Raw genomic sequence first — 19,235 nt, 5'->3', positions numbered from 1 at the left:
TCAGTTGATAAAGGATCTGATTCTCATTCACCCAAAGCTGTAACTCCTCACTTTTCGCTAGACACTAGTTCCGTGGGGAAGAGACGATCTGATTCTAAATTCAATGGCATATCCTCTAAAGGTCGTGGGAATAGCAGAGGTTGGAATAGAATCCCTGGTGAGACTTAACTCTGGCTTCTGCCTTGGGAGTGCTCTAGCCTTCTCTTTTTGCCGAGGCTTATTGGTTGTTCTTTGTTCCATTTTCTACGGGCTTTATGGCCGTAAGGAATCATAATCTCATCTAAAGATGACTTGCGTCCCCAACTCTTAGTTTCGAACTGGCTTTCCCACCTTCTCTGATTAAGGAGGGGAGGAGGACTAGGAATAGAAGAGACTGGAATAAGACGTTCTTCACCTGGTTTAGGAAGAGCTGACCTCCGGAAGCTCTAAGTCCTGACTTTCGTCTAGAAGCTCTAAATCTGCTCCTAATGCTACTGCCTTATAAGTCTGCGCTCGTTCGACTTCGAAATGCTTTCCTAACTCGGAATCGGCCTTTCCTAAGTCAAGAGATCGAAGAGGCTTTCATGCAGCTCTTTATTCTTTATGAGTTCCTGGCCTACCAACTAGCCAGTTTACCTGCCAGGCGTGTATTTAATATACAAATTAAACAACTGACTTTGACTTCAATACCCAGGTTGGAAGATCATAGGCGGGCATTTGAGCTCCGCACCCGATGGTTCTCTTGGATTAGGGCCTCTAACTTCACCCTAGACGACTGAACTCCTGGACTTCATTCTACTGCTGTAGGCTCTCGTAAGTCAATATCAAGATCTCTTCCTAACGGCCTAATAAAAAGTCTTAATCTCAGGCCGTAATGCTCATACCATATCATACAAAGCTGGAAAACCTCCACAGGAAGTAAGATTACCGCCTTCCCAGGCCTACAAGAATAGACGAAGCTAGCTGGTCACCTGCTTTCGGTAACTCATGCGAACTCTCTCCCCGGGTATACACAGACCACGACTAGAGCAAGCATCCTTGCACACTACTTAAGAAATCTCTCTCGGGAATCCTGACTTGAGCTTTAAAAGAGCTATAAGACGAATCCTTTGATTCTTCTTTCCTTAACAGATGCTTTAATTCAAAGTGACTAGAGGTGCTTAACAGAGCTGTTATAGCGAACTTTTCTTTAGCAAAGAACTTTCTCTTTGTTTTGCTTAAGGCTTACTTTATTGTTACACTGTAACTAGGTCAGATTGTAACTGTAACCCTTGCTTGAGTCGACCCTAATGCTGCTTTCTTATATGGAGAATTCGATCGAGAAAGTGACATGGAGCAGCCACAAGGACAAGGCAAAGCTCACCCTGATTACGATTATGTGTCAGAATTGAGAAAAGCTATGTACGGGTTAAAGCAAGTCATCAAAAAGATGGAATGCTCAACTGCAAGCCTATCTCGACTCCAAGGGAGGTTAAGGCTAAGCTATGCTCAGCAGAGGATCAAACTATACCTAATTTCTGATCTTGCTTTTTCGAAAACCAAGAGCAAAGGGACTTGGTTACTAAGACAAATCATCCTTGTCTGCCTTATTGATGTCCTTAAATCGGGTTCTTTCGCTCAATCGATAGTTATTGCTTAATTGAAGCTTGCCCCTTCATTGCATTGTAGAGCCGCCCCCATATGTTCACTAAAGATGAAGAGGACATATTTGAATGCGATACCGAATCATCAAGCTTTGTCTCCCGCGGTTGGAAACAATCTCTATCGTAGGATGTCCTTCCCAGGGTAGTCAAGGGAATAGTCAAAAAGTAAAGTTCTTTTATCTTCATGCTATTGGCTTCTGTCGTGTCTTTCGGCGAGGATACAACTGGTTCAACTACAAAACAAAAGAAGCCCTTTCCTTTAGAATTTTTGGACATTATCTCACTGTTAGCAAATGGAAAGCAGAGTTTAGACCATCCACCTAGGTCTTTCGTCATAGAAAGGGGGGATGGAGCCCTCTGACCCGCTCTCCTCCTCCACTTAATGATATTCACCCAAAGCCTGCAAACTTTTCACCTTTCACCCGTGAGCTTAACGATCCTGCTGAGATTTGCTCATCCTAGAGCTGTAAGCGCTAGTCTTCTATACCTTTCCCTGACTTTGAGGTACAGAAGTTTGAAAATTTGACTCGGTAAACCAGTATGCGCATGCCTGTCTATTGGTAGGTAAACAGTCTAGCTAGTAATAGTAAGAGGTCTTATCGGGCTTAGTAAGTAAACTATGCCTGGCCCAACATGTAAACTTTCTTTCAGTAGGGCTAGTAGGACTAATTACTACCACGTAACCCCTGCCTACGATTGGTCTTTACTGAAAGAGAGAATAAAGACCTTTTCCTCCTCTAGCATTCCCCCTAAGCTATGCCTCAGAACTACCTTCCCGCGAATGAAGAGTAAAGAATGGCTATTTCTCACGAACGATATCAGACTATTTCCTTCTTTGCTGCATCGGTAAGTCAATGGAACTCTCTCCCGGGGAAACTACTATTTCGAAGGAGTTAACTCCTGACTTCGGATTTATCGGATTTAGAGGAGCTCAATCTCCGGTTTTAGTGCTTTCCTGAATTCTGGAACTCAGTCCTCGTTCCCAGGGAAAAGGATAAGAGATTCTTAGGGATTACTGGCTTTTTTTTCCTTAGTTACTGCCTCGCCTACAGGATCTTCTTCAGGTAGGGATTCCCCACCAGGTCTTGAATGAGAATACAAGGTCATATACGGATCAGCCTAGGTCAGATCAAACTGAATTTCCTAGCTTTTCAGATGCAGGACTGGGCTTTTACGGCCTTTCATCATAAGTAGCGATCATCTTTTCTTATATGTCATTTCATTCATTCTGAGGGGGAGGTCGGAATCCCCCGGAAAGATCTATTCTGACAGGACGTCTAAGTCTATCTTAGGAATTCTCGCCTGCTCCGGTAAGAAAGGATGACTTTCTTTCGCCCCGGATTTCTTTCTCGTTAAAGTTATGGTTGTTCTTTCTTCCTTTCTGCCTGACTGGACTTCTCAGATGCATGCAGACCTGTAAATAGAAAAGATTCCAGTAGGGCTGGTATTCTAATCAAAATAGAAAGACGAATTTCATATCAGTAAAGTGAAAGTCCGGCTTTCCTCCTTAGGGATCACACTTCTGGTAATTCAACGGCTCCCTTTAGGAAGTTCTGTGAAGGAAGAATAAGAGAATCCATGGCTTTTTTCCCCAGGCTTCTTGGAGGTTTGAAGTTAGACTTCTCTCCTGCTGCTATGGCAACGGCAATCTAACTACACTAAACTCCGGGGACTCTTAACTCCATAGAACTCTTAATCCATGGCATAGAAGGGCAGGGCGATGTCAAACTCAATATTAGGATATAGCTGTTAGCACCTGCTGAATAGAATCCGGCTTTCAGAGCCTACTTACTTGCCTACCTTTTAGCAGTAAGGTCTTTCAAAGACTTCGGCCTTTAGAATTGCTTACCTGAGTTGTCTTATATGGCATTGTCTCCGGATTCAAACCTCTTAACTCTCCTCTATTCTTTGGCGAGTGATCTTAGCCATCCGAACGCATTAATCTGACTTCCCTGCCCCTCAATGATAAGCTTTCTGAATCAAGGAAGGTTAGAAAGTCAATCTGAGCTAAGGAGATAGCAACAATTGGTCTTCTTCACCCCTCATAGGAAGAAGGGGCTTATCATCTCTCTTCTAAGACATTCTCAATCTATCCGTCTCAGCTCAAACATTCTTTCTTTGCCCGTTGCTTAATAGAATTAATGCTTTCAAGATTGGAATCCCTGGCTTTCGCCAACTCTTTCTAGTGTGTATACGGCAACTTTGCTAACGATCTCCTACGTGCGAAATCTGAGGGACTACTTCCTATGGAGATTCCCCTTGGTCTAATTCCACGCCTTATGACGAAAGGAGAGTCGGCGTGGCGTAAAGTGAAGATTGAGGGATTTAGATAGAAATTCCCTTCTGGGGTATTCCGAAGGTGTAACCTAGGCAACGAAAGAAAAAGGGGCCCGATACTTCAACTAGAGGAGCGACCTGTTGGTTCACCAAACCCCGACCCAGCGTCACACGTTCTCCAGGTCCGAAGGGATCCAGTGCCCAACTACCGACTCCTTCCGGAATTGCGTTATCGAAGCCGAGCCAGGAATGGCCGTTAGTGGACACCCACCACTTTTCACCGGTTAGAGAGGCCCTCTTTAATACATTAAGAAAAGATGTTCACAGGGGCCAGAAAGACTCGGTCATAAGAACTTAGACCGCCTACGCGCTGGTAAACGAAAACCACCTCGACCGGATCAGAGTAAACAACAATGTCGAATCAGGCCGCCCCTTGCCTTGAAAGAATTCACAGGCGGCCACCTGCTTTCCCAAAATCAATGAGGGGAGATCTGCTGCTTACTGCTCACGGAAACATCCGACCTATACTATAGTCAAGTCGTCCGCGTATCTTTCTGATCTCTCTGCCTTCTATTTATCAGATTATTGGCTTTGACCAATTCAAGGTGAAAAAAAGGGGTTGGCTAAAAAAGGGGAAGAGAGGATAGCTTTGGGGTACGCTCACTTCTGCATTTTTGTTTAGGTTATCGAGATTATCAATCGCTCTTTTTAGTGGGGAGGAATAGTGCGTGAATGGCGGTTCTCAGACGAGGGAATCGTTCCTCTCAAAATAAAGATATAGGCTAGAATGAATGCTTCTATCAATAGAGCTTTCACGTCTGCGTATAGAATCGTTCGTTTTTTTGCCCCTTCCATTCCGTTCTTACTATATCATGGGCAGTTGGGTTGGAATCCATGTGATGGTTCGAGAGTGGTTGCAAATATTCTTCGCATCCATCTTCGGCCTTGTGTTAGAAATGTCCCGCGGGACTGAGTTAGTGGTCGAGTCGTTTTTGGTAATTGACACCCGTCGCATTAGTCTCAATTCATATGTTACCATTCATAGTGAAGTAGCCCTCTTTTTTATGTCTGAGTGCCTTATTCTATCTATCAAAGCCCTTCTTTGTCTATAGCTCGGGCCCTACCTGACGAAGGCCCCATGGTCTGCTTTGATTTTCTCGAACAGTGCCGGCCCGCATCAGGGACTCTCGTGCGAGCCATACGACGTTCCCAGGCAGGAACTGCTCCTTTCCTTTTTCTCCCTATTTAGTTCCTCCCATCCCAGGCGTTGATCTCGCAACGGCCCTCCAGCATGTCCTCATATCGCGTCCGTCACCACAGCTGCGCATCCCCAGATAGATACATTGTTTGTTGCCATTGTGACTTGGTCGTCAAAAGGGGCACAAACAGAAAGTGCTTTTCCATATCCCAAAAGTCCCAATAATGGGGAACTGGCCTTAGCATCTCGGGTGCCAACGAATGCCTTTGGTTTCGCTTGATTCGAACCATCTCCGTCGAGCCACTGCTTATGGCCTTCTGTAGTATGGGGACCTCGCCCCTATTCTCTAAAGCTTGCCACCCCGTGGAAGGTCACACAAGAAGGCTATTCGACCGACAAAACGTAGGAATTAGTGCGTGCTGAAAAATGGACTTTTCTTTCTAAGTGAAGGGCAGGAGAAAGAATCATGCATCTATCTCGAGTTGCTCCCTTGAGCGATCTATCCCTGGTTTTGTGACGTCGAGTTTGCTCTATTCTCTCGGGCTCCTATCAAGCTTCGCTTCGCGCATGATAGCGGCATTCTTTTTTTGTTTTGGGGAAGGGCTAGTGCACCTCACCCGAGGTTCACGTCGCTAGGTCAATTCATGCTTCGACGCACTCCCGCCTCGTGTTTTCGACAGAGTGTTGTGCCATACTTCGAGAATGACACGGTTCGGAGGAAGTCTAACTCATTTGGGTGAAAACTCCTTCTTCCAATCCCGTAGAGAGGCCTGGAAGAATTGATTGAGAATAACAAGACGATTGACCAATTGAATTAAATAAAGACATCATGCCCTAGACGCGAAGGTGAGTAAGAGAGCCAGGTGAATTCTGCGAAGATGGAAGAGCGGACTTCTGAGGAGACTGGAAGCCTATAAATAAATAATAGGAATGGCGAACTGGAACCTCCTTGGCATAGAAGCTGTGAAAGAATAGGCTCCTTGAGTCATGCTACTGTACCTTAGGCATCTCTAATTTATATGAACATTCACCTTCGAAGCTGAGAAGCTGAAGATGGATATCGGGCTCTGGGATTAGTATTTAGTATAGCGGCTAGTCTCCGGGTCTCTTGAATAGGTAGGCTCAGTACACTAAGGAAGCTTGGTCTGCTTAGGGCGGTTTTACCGAGAAAAAAATGAGATGAATCTGGGAAAAGCCTTGACTTTAGGACTAGAGGGTGGGCTTTTGCCCGGCTTACTGAGACTCCGTTCTCATTATACTCAAATAGAAAGAAGTTGGTTCCTTGACAAGGTGGTCCTATCCTAGGCTTAGAGCTGAGCTAGACCCCTACCCCAAACTTATTTCGGAATGATTTAGAGAGCTGCGAATCAGGCTTTCAGACTGGTGGCAAGCAGGGCAAGAAGATAAAGTCCTGACCCTAAGCAGATTTTTGACATCTTTCTCGCATCCGCTTTCAGGTTTGACATGACATTAGAGCTCTCGTACTTAGTGACGAGTTCGAGCCTTAGAAGCATGCGAAGGAATAAGGTCTGGAATAAGTCTTGTATGAGTCCTTTAATCGAGTCCCTCTTCTTTAATAGGTGCTTTCAAGTAGAAGTAGCTGGTTTTTTTTTCTTTTTACGCCAAAATATCTCCGCCTCCCCATTCCTTTATCAAAGTATAGTACTTATGGGCGCAAGTCAGTCTCTTCAAGTGGAAGCAATCATAGGGGGTTCTGGTCCGAGGTAAGCCTTCCTCTATCATTGGTAGGCAAAAAAGGGGTAAGCGAACCTGGCTGTGTTTGTTAATAAAATAAGCAAATGGGCAAGTAAGCGCAAACAGTACGAATCTCTTTCCCATCAAGCTAGGCATGCTTACCTAAAAGCAAATCTTTCAAGGCAAAGTTTTTTCTGTATTATGTATTATATTAATAGGCTAGTTGACTTTCTAGAGCCGAAAAAAAAGGCTCAGAACAACCTATTCAATGCAAAGAGCGTCTTCGCCGACATTGAAGCAGAATGCCATTCAAGAATGAAGGTATTCTATTCACCCTAAGAGGCTAAGGGGTCGGGTCAGTTGTGCTAGTCATTTGCTCTTCCGACAAGAGCTCAAGGGCTTTTCTTATACGCCTACCTATATTAGTAGTAGGTGGGATCCCCTTCCACTTTCGATGTAGCTCATATGATTAAGGGACCTAAGTCACAGTCCAGTCCTACGATAGCTGCTGCTTCAGCCAGGTCAGATTGCGGGTGTGGGGGGATGAACTGCTTAATGATGTAAAATGCGCAACGGTTGAGCGATGGAGGAGAGCAAAGCTACCTTGAGGTTGGTAGCTGATGAAAGCCTTTAGGTGGAAGTGCTCATAGCCTTAAGTTAAGGAAATATTACAAAAAAAATAAGGGTTAACCGAATAATGCGCTGAAAAGATGCCTTAGCTTCAAGGCGAAGTTTGTCGTAGACAAAGGGTTGGTGTAACTAACTGAGCCGATAGGCAATTTCGGACTATTTATATTATAAGACAGTATACCTCGACGGTAAGAACTAGAGGAATGAAGTAGCTCGACTAGAGGGCTTAATTAAGCCTTTTTCTTTCCGAGGAAAATGGCCTACTAGAAATGAAAGCACAGGGCTCAGCACTAAAACTTTATAGGTTTCCGTATTTGGAGGGACAACTACGGCTTACCCATAAGCGAGGGCCTGACCTGAACCTGATTCCAACCTTAACCCAACCCCAGCCTTGAGCCTTTAAAGGTATAAGCTGTGATGGCTTTTTTGGCCCACCAAATGATGCGAGGAAAGTTACTTAACTCTAGGAGGCGATTGACCTTTCCATAGAACAACAATCATATTCAAGTGCCAGTAGAGAAGTTATCGAATTTTTATTGCTTAAGTGATTGCAGGGAAGCTATAGGATCGCTAAGACCTCAAAGAGATCTTGACCCCGAAAGAGTTCACTTAGCTTAGCAGAGATCCCAAGGATGCAAAAGAAGGGGATCCAAATTCAAGGAAGTTATAGCTAGTGTGCCGTGAAGGGACTCCACTTTGAAGATGGAAGGGGGACAGAGAGAGCTTATCCTCTTTCTTGGGCGCAAGTAAAGAAGAATATGCTCTTAGGCAGACTAGGCTCTGAGGAAGAAGAGAGCTGCTAAGAAAAGAGAGTAGCTTGCGGATTGGTCTTCATTGCAGCTTCAGTGGGAATAAGAAAGTCTTCCATTCCACACCTTTACCTTTCTTTCCTAACAGAATGAGTCCCTCCTACTCCTACCTTGCTTAACTAAGGCTTTCTCATGCTTTGAATGCCGGCCTATTTAGGGGTCCACGGCCGTCTAAATCGACAGAGATCCGTACCTCAGTCTTTCTTCTCTGGCTTGGTTTATGTCAAATCAAGAAACTAGCTTCGTGACCATAGGACAAAGAGTTCTTGCAAGGCCTTTTAAGTAAGTCCTCTTTAGCATCTTTCATTTATGTAATACTAGATATATATTATATATGGCATTGGTTGGTTTTAGGATTCGGTTCCATTATGGTCATCCGGGCATCTTTGATAGAATTTTCCACATTACCCGTGGTAGCATCAGTAAGGCTTCTCGGGGCATCAATTTGAGCGGGGGTATCTTTGCCTCCTGATAAAAATCAATCTTTTCTATCATGGATACAAGGAATTTGATTTACTTTTGATATGACTTTTGCCTCTGGAAGTTTCAATTCAACACTGAGGCGTGGAAATGTCACTCACTATGAGTATATTCAGGTTGGGGAGGGTAGAGATGTTGGGCTCAACCAAATCTCTCTCTTTGAAGCAAAAGTGGCTTGTGGTAATGGAGAGCAGACACTCAGCAGGGATATCTATCGATTAGGGCACCGTTTCGACTTCTTCCGCATGTTGTTGTGTTTGTTATTTGACGACAGTAGGATTTTATGCAATGGTAATTCTTTTTCTTGCTGAATGAAAGCTGAACTTTGTTTTTCATATATTACAGCTAATTCCAATGACAACTCATCTTAAAGCGCTTAATATTAAATTTGAAAAAATTGAGGATATTTTTATACTTTTTTTTTTCTAGAAAGATCTATTTATATGGCATTGAATGTGCTTTAGAGATTCCAATAAATGTCGAATATGGGTTCTTTCTTGCAGTTGGTTGTCATTACAGTCTATGTTTACTTATCTTGAAAACTTTACCTGTCATTGAGTGGGCTGGAGAAGGCAATAGTTAAATATGCTAGGGCGAAGGGAGACAATGCTCTTAAGGCAGCTCGGATTTTATTGAAGCTTCACAATCTGTTGTTCAATTAGGTCTTTGAATGGCTTTGCCCATGGTCATGGAAATTAGAGGGTTTAGAACTGCATTAAGTGACATAATAATTATTTATGCAGCTTGCAGCCGTTTTCTTTACTTTCTCTCTTGGTACAAAGGTTCACTATTACGGACGAACAGTCTTGCATGGTGGTGCAAAATACAGAGCAAGCGGGCGCGGTTTTGTGGTCAAGCATGAGAAGTTCGCCGAGAACTAAAGGATGTACTCAAGAAAAGTCACTTTGTGAAAGGGCTGGTATGATATGATAGCTTTTCAGATATATGGTTCAGCAGCACCTGACACCGCATCCTATACCTTCCTTACCCCATAAATAGATCTATAGGGGAAAAACACCCGTCATTTGAGCATCCCTCCTGAAATTTCCTTATGCCAGTTCTCTCTCTGCAGCTGCCTTCGATCTAGTGTTCACGCTTCGGTTCTACTCTACTAGACATCGGGGCACAGAACATCCTTCTTTTTCTGCTCCGAACTTCAGTGTCAGCAACTCCATTCCTTCTGGTGGGAAGTAGTCTAGGGTGCCTGCGAACGAAGAGCTGAGACATCTCCTGCTACTCGCGCGGCGGCTTATCAGCCCGTAGCTTGCTTGCAGGCCCTTGAAGAAGGATCAAGAAAGTCACCGAAGTTGTAGTTCGCTGGAACCTCTAGTGGTGGAATTCACTGAAGCAGTGGGCGTGGCAGAGGAAGATCTTTCTATGGGTAGAGTGGTTTAAGCAGGGGCATGAATAGATCGTGAACTCTTTCAGACTCTCAAAGCGGATTCATTCGATTTCAGCGAGTGAGAGGGGAAAGCTGCTTACCGCATTTCCGGGTTGAATGAGGGAAAGACCAACTTCCTTGACTGATAAAGCGACAAAGCCTTAAAGTAGCGGGGCGAAAGCACTGATCAGGGTTCTAGGACAGGTGACTCTGTCTTCTTCCACGGAAAGCGACAAAGAGAAAAGAGTGCAAAAGCTGTCACGAGAGAACGAAAGAAAGCACTCTAGTGGGAAAGCGATTAGACCAGGCAAAAGATTCAAGCTGCGATTCCTCTTGGCTATTTTGATTTTATTACGATATCACCAGATTAGCAAGAAATCCCGGTTCAAGCTTTGCCAGAAGCCTTTTGCAGAGAGAAAGTTCGAAGATCAGGATCAGGATTGGATTGAAAATCAATCTCCTCAGCATTCAATTCAAGTGGGTCTATCGATACAAGTGGTAAGACCGATAATTCAGCATCCAAGACCTGGCCGATGTCTACTTCAAATTCAAGTGCCACTTATCTTAACACAACTCGGGCTAATCGACTCCCAGCCTATCCCGACCTGGTGAAAGCAATCAAGCAGGCCTTATATGCTATTTGCCTCCTTCCTTTGAAAGGAGCTTCTCGCCATCGGAACAATAGGGCCGTTAAACTCAGCTCTTTTTCCGGCTTTCCCGATTAGATCAGTTTGGACCTGACCTTGGGATTGGCTAGTGCCCTTTAAGGCGGACCCTTTCCCTTTAGCTTTGGGTATGAGAAAAGCTAGTCCTCAAGCCCCTCCGCAGTACCTCTTAACTGCAAACCACCCATTTCGCTGTGTGTCGGCGGGCTTATAATGATTTAGAAAGGTGAGAAGAAATGGCTTAAGTCTCACCGGTTACACGAATATCGGCCGCCACTATCGGTCTTTCCGCTTAGCAACGGCAAACAAAGAGCACCTTTCGGGGGATGGGGACCTTCCACTTGAACAAGCTAAGAGGAGACTTCTCCTCTTAATAGGTGCCCAGTACAGGCATTACCTGAACAGAGGGCGGCCGACTTACCTACAGATCTTCGACCTGGAGACTGAACAACTGTGTGCCAACATAATTCTTGCCGACTTGGAAATGCAACAAGAGAGTTTATCCGACTACGAAAGCATGTACACCTATTTCCTCGAGCAGCCCTCCACGTTAGATACCCTTTTTAGGGATTCCTTTAGAAGGTAGAATAGAAGGTTTTCATGTTTGCGCTCATTTCGAATTGTATTTCTCTGCCTAGTTAAGTAGTTGAGCCCGGCTTTTCAAAACATTCTAAGGCTCATCCTGGAGGACAAATGATTCTTCTATGTGTCTGGTCAGAGGGTGGAAAAAGTGGGGTAAGGGGGAGGGCGGCGCCCCTTGCTGTAGAAGAAGATCGAGGAACGTAGTGTTCGACCAACTTAGACGAACGAAGAAAGCTAGGGAGCTTGAGCGATAGCGAAAGGAGCGGTTAAGGCTCGAACGAAGTGTTGGTAGAAGTTCTGTTCTAAATCTCAGGTTCAGAAGATGCGGGACTGCTTAGATTATAGGTTACATTGCTAGCCGAATCTGTTGACTAAAGAAAAGAAGTAAGCACTCGGGAAAGGATAACTCTACGGGTAGGCCTGTTTCAGCCAAAGTCGATCGATGGCTCTGATGCCCATCCAATGCCCTAGGAATAGGATCTCCGAATAGTAACACGGTAAGGCCAAAGGAGCATTTGAATGACGTTTTTTGCTATTTACAACTAAAAAACCCTTTTGCTGGAAGTAAAAGCAATGAAAGCCCAACCTCTTTGTTTGAAGCTTTGCCAGGCATATTCATATGTTGAAGCTTTGTTTCCCCTAATTCTGAAACACAACAATCAATAGACTTTTTTCTATACTCTAGGAAAAAGCTTCTCTTTGATAGCGGTCATAGGGGAGTTCAGAAAGATCTGATCGTAGATAGAGACTAAAACCTGTGCGGGGGTAGGGGCGGATGTAGCCAAGTGGATCAAGGCAGTGGATTCTGTCCCACGCATCTAACCAGCTCGCGTGGTTCACCGGTTCCACCGAAAACTCTCATTTGTTGAAGCGGAGCATAGTGCGCTTTAGGCGCCGAGCGAGAAACGTCTCTTTCTTCTTTCGTTTCGGTTTATTCACTGATCTGAAACTTAGCACTAGTTTTCTTATTGATTCCAGGGGCGGCGGCTTTCTTGAATGAAGTCTATCCGAACCGAATTAGCACTTCTCAGATCAGGCTAGGCCTCTCCAGCGGAGCTGGGCGCGGGGCCCTGGATGCGCTAGTGATCGGCACATAGGGGGTGGTAGCCCGGCTTTCTCGGCCTGGTATCCTGCACCTCGCGTTCATGATATCCACATTCAACTGCGCCCCGGAGACACGGTCGAAGCACGCCCGCCCAGTGTGCTTCTTTCACGACATGCTCTGGTCCCGGGTGTCTTCAAGTGGTCTTCTAGCGTTAGAAGAAGTCGTGTCCGTCCCGGACATCTGCCTTGTACTTTGAAAGGCCTCCCAACCCAAGCTTTTTTATTCAACATATATATAGGTGGGCAAGCATGTCTGGCATGACTGAGGAAGTTGCTATCAACATGTAGGGAAGGGGAATCCCAACCTCCTCAGCAGGGAAGCAAGAAGGGACGAGGTCATAGTAAGTGCTGAGGACCTTGCTTGCTAGTCTATCTGTGAAAGTAAGTTTCTGCATTGGAGGCTGAACATCTACGAGCCAGCCGTCTTCAAGACATTACGTGAGAAGGAGAAATGCTGGTAGTACCTCTTCACAAGAGGATCAGACCAGATCCAAAATAGCGTATGAAATGATTATGGTCTATCTAGTACCAATGACTCCGCGATGATTACATCCCAGCAAATGGAGGAGCAAGTTATGGAACAAGCAACAGCTTTCGCGCGAAAAAGTTTTCTTGCTGGGTCTCGCTTGCACATTTCTGGGTTTGACCTTTCGTCCCTTAGTCTCACTATGTTCAACTAAGCTACTTTGTCCCTAGAACCTAGAAATTGCCCATCATTTGCACATCGATACGTGCCTGCTACGCTTCCCCCTTGTCGGACTAGGAGCTCTACTAGGCTTGACCGTGGGAAATTGCTTTAGTAGATCGAAAGGGCAAAGAGAGCCACCCGGTCATCATGGATAAAACTACCACTCTTTCAATTGGCGTCTAACCATCTTCTTCTCACTAGGGCCGGGGTTGGTCTTTCTAATCAATCAGAAAATTCACCGGTGGATTGATTGATCTAAACCAAAGACTTGATTATAGGAGAAAGGCGTTCTCATACCCTGATACCCCTTTGTGGAAACCTAGAACAGAAGAAAGTCTCTTTAGGATTATGATGGCTCTGTCCTAGCTAGACCGAGTCACAACTACTTATTATATTCTAGAAGACTCGGGCACACTTCCCTATACTTCTCCTAAGTGACATCAAAATCCTCTTTCAGCCGATTCGAAAGCAGCAATAGATGAGATTTGGAATCAGACAGAGGGTTCACGCCTCACCCTTCAAAGGGGGGACTGGGGAGTTAAGACTTCCTTGCTCTTAGGCCCCTTTAAGGCTTAGGGAAGGGGCCAATAAGATCAGGAAGAAGGAGATTGGATCCCTCCCCTTCCATATGGTTGTTAGCTCTTCTGTGTCGTGTCAAGCCAGTTCATGAATGAATGGCAATCATGAGTGTAAATCGGCTTGTTAGGGTCCGGTCGTGGCTTGCCGTAGATACGAAGTTAGGGAGAGGGTTAGTTCCTGAGTTTATATTTAGTTGCGAGTCTCGAACTTATAAGTCTAAAGCTAGGCCCGGGAAGTTTGGTACTACGTAGTCACGTCTCTTCTCTTACCCAACCGGGGATGAATTCAATATTCTTTCCTGTGATTCTCTTCCCAGATCTTCTCCTTGATTCGCTCGCTAAGTGATCTTTAGGCGCTTCAAGGTCCTCAATTACGTAGCCCTTATCTTCAGGGGTTTTAACTGAAGAAAGAAGATGCCTTCTCAGGCTCTTTAGCGCCCAACTTATCAAAATATAGCCATTTTGCTCTTACCATTAATGAACCGGGGGGTAGGCATAAAGAGTTCACATGTGTTAGGAAAGAACGAGCTTCCTCTAGCTAAAGACCTGACAGCGGACGGGTGCGTAGTTAGTCTTTCTCTTCCTCCGTTTCTTCCGTAGAATTAGAAGCTGGAGAGATTAGTAAATGAGTTGGTGCCTTTTATTGGTAGGGCATTGGTTTGTATGTGTATAGGTAGGTATGGGATACGTAGTAAAACTCTACTTTGTAGACCGGAAGCAAGGAAATAACAAAGAATCCGCTCCGAAGGAGGGAAATGTATTTTACCACGCCTCAACATCCTATATTTGTTTGTGTAACGACCAGTGAAAGAACAGCCGGAGATTAGAGCATTGCTAACTCAGAAGCTGCAATGAACTCAGCATCCGGAAAGAACTACGAACTCATCAGTAGCAGTTGAAGAGATTATGATCTTTTATCCGATAACATCTCTGTAGTATCTTCCCGTCTGTGACTATTCCCATAGTTCCTTGTAGTCAGTCTTGACTCCCCGATGGGAAAGGTTGTTAGAAACCCATTCCTCTTCTTATTCGACCTCAGCTGTGCCAGGTATAGTTAGGAGTTATATTTAGTGTGCCGGGCATCGAATCCTTGATCAGCGAAGTGAGCCTCTGAAGGCAGTTAGAAAGAAGCAACTAAGGTTCAAATTCCTATCTTTTCTCGGACCTCGGGGATTAATACGCAATATTGACTTAGGAAATCCGGACAGAGGGAAGAGTGTTACACTAAAGAAAACAGAAAGTAAATCCTCCTCAAGAGAGCTGAGAGACAGGATTCTTTCCCTTTCCCACTAAGCCCACTTCTCTATCCTGCACGGCAAGAGGAAGCTAGAATTCATGCCTTTTTCCGCCTTATCTCCCCCAACAGATCGAGTGCTTCGCCCCTATTCAACTTAGGGAAGAAAGCTACTTCTCATGATATTGTGTTACACGCCGTGCAGAGCTTCTTCTTTCGTATTTTGTTGATAGAATCCCCCCGTCCGGAGTTAAGGAAGAAGCTAGCTACGTAGAATGCGGGCTTACGGCAGCAATCATAGAACTCAAAGAGGGCAGGTAGCCGGCAGAAGCCGACATTGATTCCTTTTAGTAGACGTAAGAAAGGCGAATCCCATGAGGCTGTTCGTGAGCAGAAAATTGCGGATAGGACCAATGTTGAGGACTCATTCATTCGACTAAGAATCATAGTAAACACCTTCTTTTTCGGGATGTATTCTTTGGCAAAGCCCCTTCTCATAGTTGCTTGTCTTTTTATCGCAGCGCTTACGAGGAACTCGCTTGCCTGAGCCTGCCTTGCATACTGATTCCCGTTGGTTCTTGGTTTTGGTAAGGTTTTCCTCTTAAGGTAGTAACGCTTTGCATTCGCAGGAACTCTTTTGAGTTCGGTAACATCGTTCAATTCATAGGTTTGTGATTCGAGGAGTTCTCTTTTCGGTACCTTATCAAGAGTACAGAGTTCCTCACTACTGCTTTTAAGCCTGTCCTTTGGAGCCTGAGAAACTTGACGTAACTGGATCTGATACTCTCGTTCTGTGCGTGAGCACTCCACTTGCTGAGAATCTCATCTTGTTTTTCTTCTTCATTTTTCAAATTAAGTAAGTATGTGGTGACTTCTTTCCTTTGTTTGGCTTGAGTCCAATCTCATCTGTCAGGAGATGGAGTCGTCTTGCTTAGTAAGGAGTTGTTAGAGTCTTCTGGTAGTCGCTTGTCTTATGAGTGAATCTCGATCTATGGCCTATTTGATTGAAGCTGAAGGCCTGTTCAAAAGATCAGATAGGCGGATGGGAGCAAGAAAACGGAGCGATGAAACCTTGAAGGCCATGAATAACCACCATGCCGTTGTTGAAGAGATCAGGTTGCGTGATCTCCACCCCTCCGAAAAAGACCTTAGCACTAGCAGTTGTGCTGGTCTTTCTATTGACCGAATCAGAGGTGACGGTGATGCAACGGCCTGGACTCAAGGTCTCGATCTTGGTACCAAAAGAAAGTCTCCGCATATAATCAATTGTGAAGAGACCAGGAACAATGTGCTCACGAAGGAGGTTAGGGAAAGAGAAAGAGAAGCAGGTGCGGAGGGAGGCATCTGATGGAGCGAAGATCGTTTCAGGGAACTTACTACAGAGCCAGGCAGAGGCAGCGGAGGCCGCGGAGTCAGAGAGTGAAGGAGCCGCCGTGGCTAGCTCGTGGAAGCCGAGATGGGACAAGATCGGAGGGAGGAGTGCTGTGTGAGAGAAGAACGAGTTTTCTTGGAGTTCTTGTGGAGTCGACGGTGTAGTTGCCGTTGTGGAAGGTGTGAAGCTTGCTTCCAGTCCTTCAATGGCGCTCACTCTGGAGAGGCTGCCTTTTTTTCTGCTATTGGCAGGGCTCACTTGAACTCGCTTGTTGGCTTGTTTGGTAGCTCGGTATTCTATATAATCATATTAATAGTAGATAAAAATGCCTCCTCTAACCCGCTATCAAATCAATAGCTTTAGGTGATCCTCATCGTCTAGACGAAAGCCGGGAGAAGACAGGCCTCACCTCGTGAACCATCCCTCGCTTGGAACAGAATCTCACTCCCCTCGATCGAAGCCCTTAAGGACATCTTACTATGATCAATAGCTAGACCGGACCTCTTCCCAGTTTCCGATCTTCTATCATTGGTCCGTTTCCCATGGTCTATCATCGATCCTTCAGAGGCAGGGTATGAAGAATGCTATGGTCTATCACCTATAGTATAGGTAAGGCTTTAGCGTTATGAAAGAACTGGGAGAGAGAGCTTCCAGGAATGGTTCCTGCCCGTCTAGGGGACTGGACCCTTCCTTGCCTTGGACTGAAAAAGAGTGAGGAATGGGGCTAAGCTATACGCTACCTTACCTTGCTGAATCATAAATAAGCAAAAAAGGGCTCCTTAGTGCTGTATGGAAGAAGGGGGTCCTCGTCTGAGTCCACGACTCGCAGCTGCCTTTCTAACTAGGTTGTGACTCCGGTACTTTATCACATGGATTTGAATCAATGAATGAGGTCAATTTCGATTCGGCTTAGTCAAACTAGGTCAAAGCCCGTTTAGTCTTTCTCTCCTCTATATCAACTGGATTGAAAAAGTCAATGGCAACTCCCACCGGCTGCTTACTGAATGCCCTTTCGGGGGGCAAGGTTCTTTTGACGTGCTTTGCAGAAGACAAGGGCTAGCGCTTTCTTAATCGATCGGTGAACAAATTTCTTGTTCTTCCCAGTAGCCTCTTACTTTGACTGACTAATGTGCAATCCCTAGGTGGCACTCCCTAAGAGGGGGGTAACCATTCTTTTTGGATGTCCTATGGTAGTCGTCATCAATCATAGTTCCCATGATGGCTGTAAGATGCTATTCAGTTAGCTAGGTCGTGGCCGGCTGTGAGGCTTTCATTTCCTCCGCCTCCTTCAGAGGTCTTGCTTTCAGAATCAAATAAGGTTTTCAAACCGTAACTCCTTCCAGCTCTTCTGGGGCATACATTTCATATATGTATTTCCTCTAGCAGGCTTTGTCTCATATCACATTACTTATTAGATAACCTTCATCACCCGGAAATGACTTACTCAATGTCTAACTGTTTGCTGGCGGATTAGCTGGTTGGCAGGTTAGCTTAATATCCCACGCTTACTCGAGCTTACTTAGGATTCCCTGACTCTTTATTTGAATTCTTCCGTGGGATAGGAGATAGGAGTAGGAATGCCTAAAACAGGCGTGGCAGGGCTTCTTACAAACCACTTGCTATAAGCACTTGAAAAGCTTTCTCCCGCGAAACACTCGCAGGTGAAATAGTGCTACAAAGCAAAAGCCTATTATATTAAAGGAAGACTCCTCTCTTCAAAAGCCAGAAGGAATCTCAAAGAATAAGCCCTACGGAGGGCTTACCAATGTAACTTGCTTAGATAGCACTTTAACTGTTCAATGCTTCCCGCTTTAATAAGACATTAACCTTAGTCTTAGAAATCACTTTACTTTACAAAGGCCAAGAAAAGAAATCTCTCCCAGGAAATTTCCATTTAGTTAGTATCATTGGACTTAGACCTAATACGGATTCTTCCGCTAAAAGCGAACTAAAGTTCTGTCCGGAATGGCGGGAGTTATAGTCCGGAGCATGTACGTCTCGTATCGAGGAAGTCGGCTCATGCACTGGTGTGGGAAGGCAGGCTTGACTTCTAGTTCCTCGGTTCCTGCAGTTGTTGAGTCAACTTAAGACTGCAGCAGAAGTAGGGACTGCGATCTTATACTGTCGCGCGGCTTCCATACCCTGAAACGATACCGAAAAGGTGAGGATTAGGCTCAACCGAAAAGGCTAAAAGAGATCGCGGAGGAGTCGCATCTGACTTAAAATGCATATCATATATAGCTAAGGGTAACGCAATCCGGCTTCTTCGTAGTATAAGGAAGAGGCCTAAACAGTATTCCTTTGTCTCGAACTTCGTGAAGAACTCCATTCTATCTCTCCCTCGTTACGAACAAAAAAGTGGGCGGGGAAAGAATAATAACTTCTATCTTCGGCCGTGCCATAGGGTTTTATCAAAAGAAAAGTATCCGATCTTCCTTGGCCTTTCACCAGGAGACAGAAGGTATCTCCCTTACTAAAAAAAGACCCTCTCTCCTCGTAGGCATGGAGATTTTTGTCTTCTCGAAAGAGAGTTCAGTCTCACTCTCCAGAACGTGCTAGTTCCACCTGATTTCCGTCCGTACTCTCAAACAAAGAAAAAAAAGGGCAAAAGAGCTCAATTACAGGGATTGAAGCTTTCAACAAATTATCCCGGGACTTAGCACAGTGGAACTTTCTCAATGGATGTGATTAAGTCATCGCTTCGCACCTCTCCTTGTCATTCGATCACACTGCTTTCCTCCACGTATCACTAGACTTTCAGTCAACCATATCTAACTCAGCGGAGCTACCGCATGTAGAAACCTAGCTACAGCTACCAAAGCAGCCGCTAAAGCCCTCTTTACCCGTTGGAATGGAAAGTAAGTAAGAAAATAAGATAAGAATCGTGTGAAATCGCGCTTTTTCATTTAACTAGTTAGTG

General features: G+C 45.0%; 2 protein-coding genes and 1 pseudogene across 2 annotated transcripts in view; 2 read left to right on the top strand and 1 right to left on the bottom strand.

The window, feature by feature from the left end:
- Nucleotides 1–19,235, bottom strand: part of LOC107619623 (cytochrome c oxidase subunit 2) — a 65,907-nt gene that overhangs the window by 38,786 nt on the left and 7,886 nt on the right. The window lies entirely within an intron of this gene.
- Nucleotides 6,766–9,373, top strand: LOC148547169 (callose synthase 5-like; annotated as a pseudogene).
- LOC148547168 (uncharacterized) lies at nucleotides 9,522–10,704 on the top strand. The gene is made up of 3 exons (XM_088495320.1): nucleotides 9,522–9,630; nucleotides 9,784–9,872; nucleotides 10,459–10,704. The coding sequence occupies exons 1-3, from the start codon at nucleotides 9,522–9,524 to the stop codon at nucleotides 10,702–10,704; spliced, it is 444 nt and encodes a 147-aa protein (XP_088351446.1).

Source organism: Arachis ipaensis, chromosome B8 (assembly GCF_059453495.1).
Source record: "Arachis ipaensis isolate K30076 ecotype BB chromosome B8, ASM5945349v1, whole genome shotgun sequence".
Classification (NCBI taxonomy): domain Eukaryota; kingdom Viridiplantae; phylum Streptophyta; class Magnoliopsida; order Fabales; family Fabaceae; genus Arachis; species Arachis ipaensis.
This window is presented reverse-complemented; position numbering and strand designations above follow the sequence as displayed.

Excerpts from the sequence above, each read along its gene's own strand:
- LOC148547168 (XM_088495320.1), top strand. The coding sequence starts at position 9,522 with ATGGTGGTGCAAAATACAGAGCAAGCGGGCGCGGTTTTGTGGTCAAGC. Across the intron at positions 9,631-9,783 it reads GTCACTTTGTGAAAGGGCTG|CTGCCTTCGATCTAGTGTTC; the intron begins GTATGATATGAT and ends CTCTCTCTGCAG. Across the intron at positions 9,873-10,458 it reads TTTCTGCTCCGAACTTCAGT|ATTAGCAAGAAATCCCGGTT; the intron begins GTCAGCAACTCC and ends CGATATCACCAG.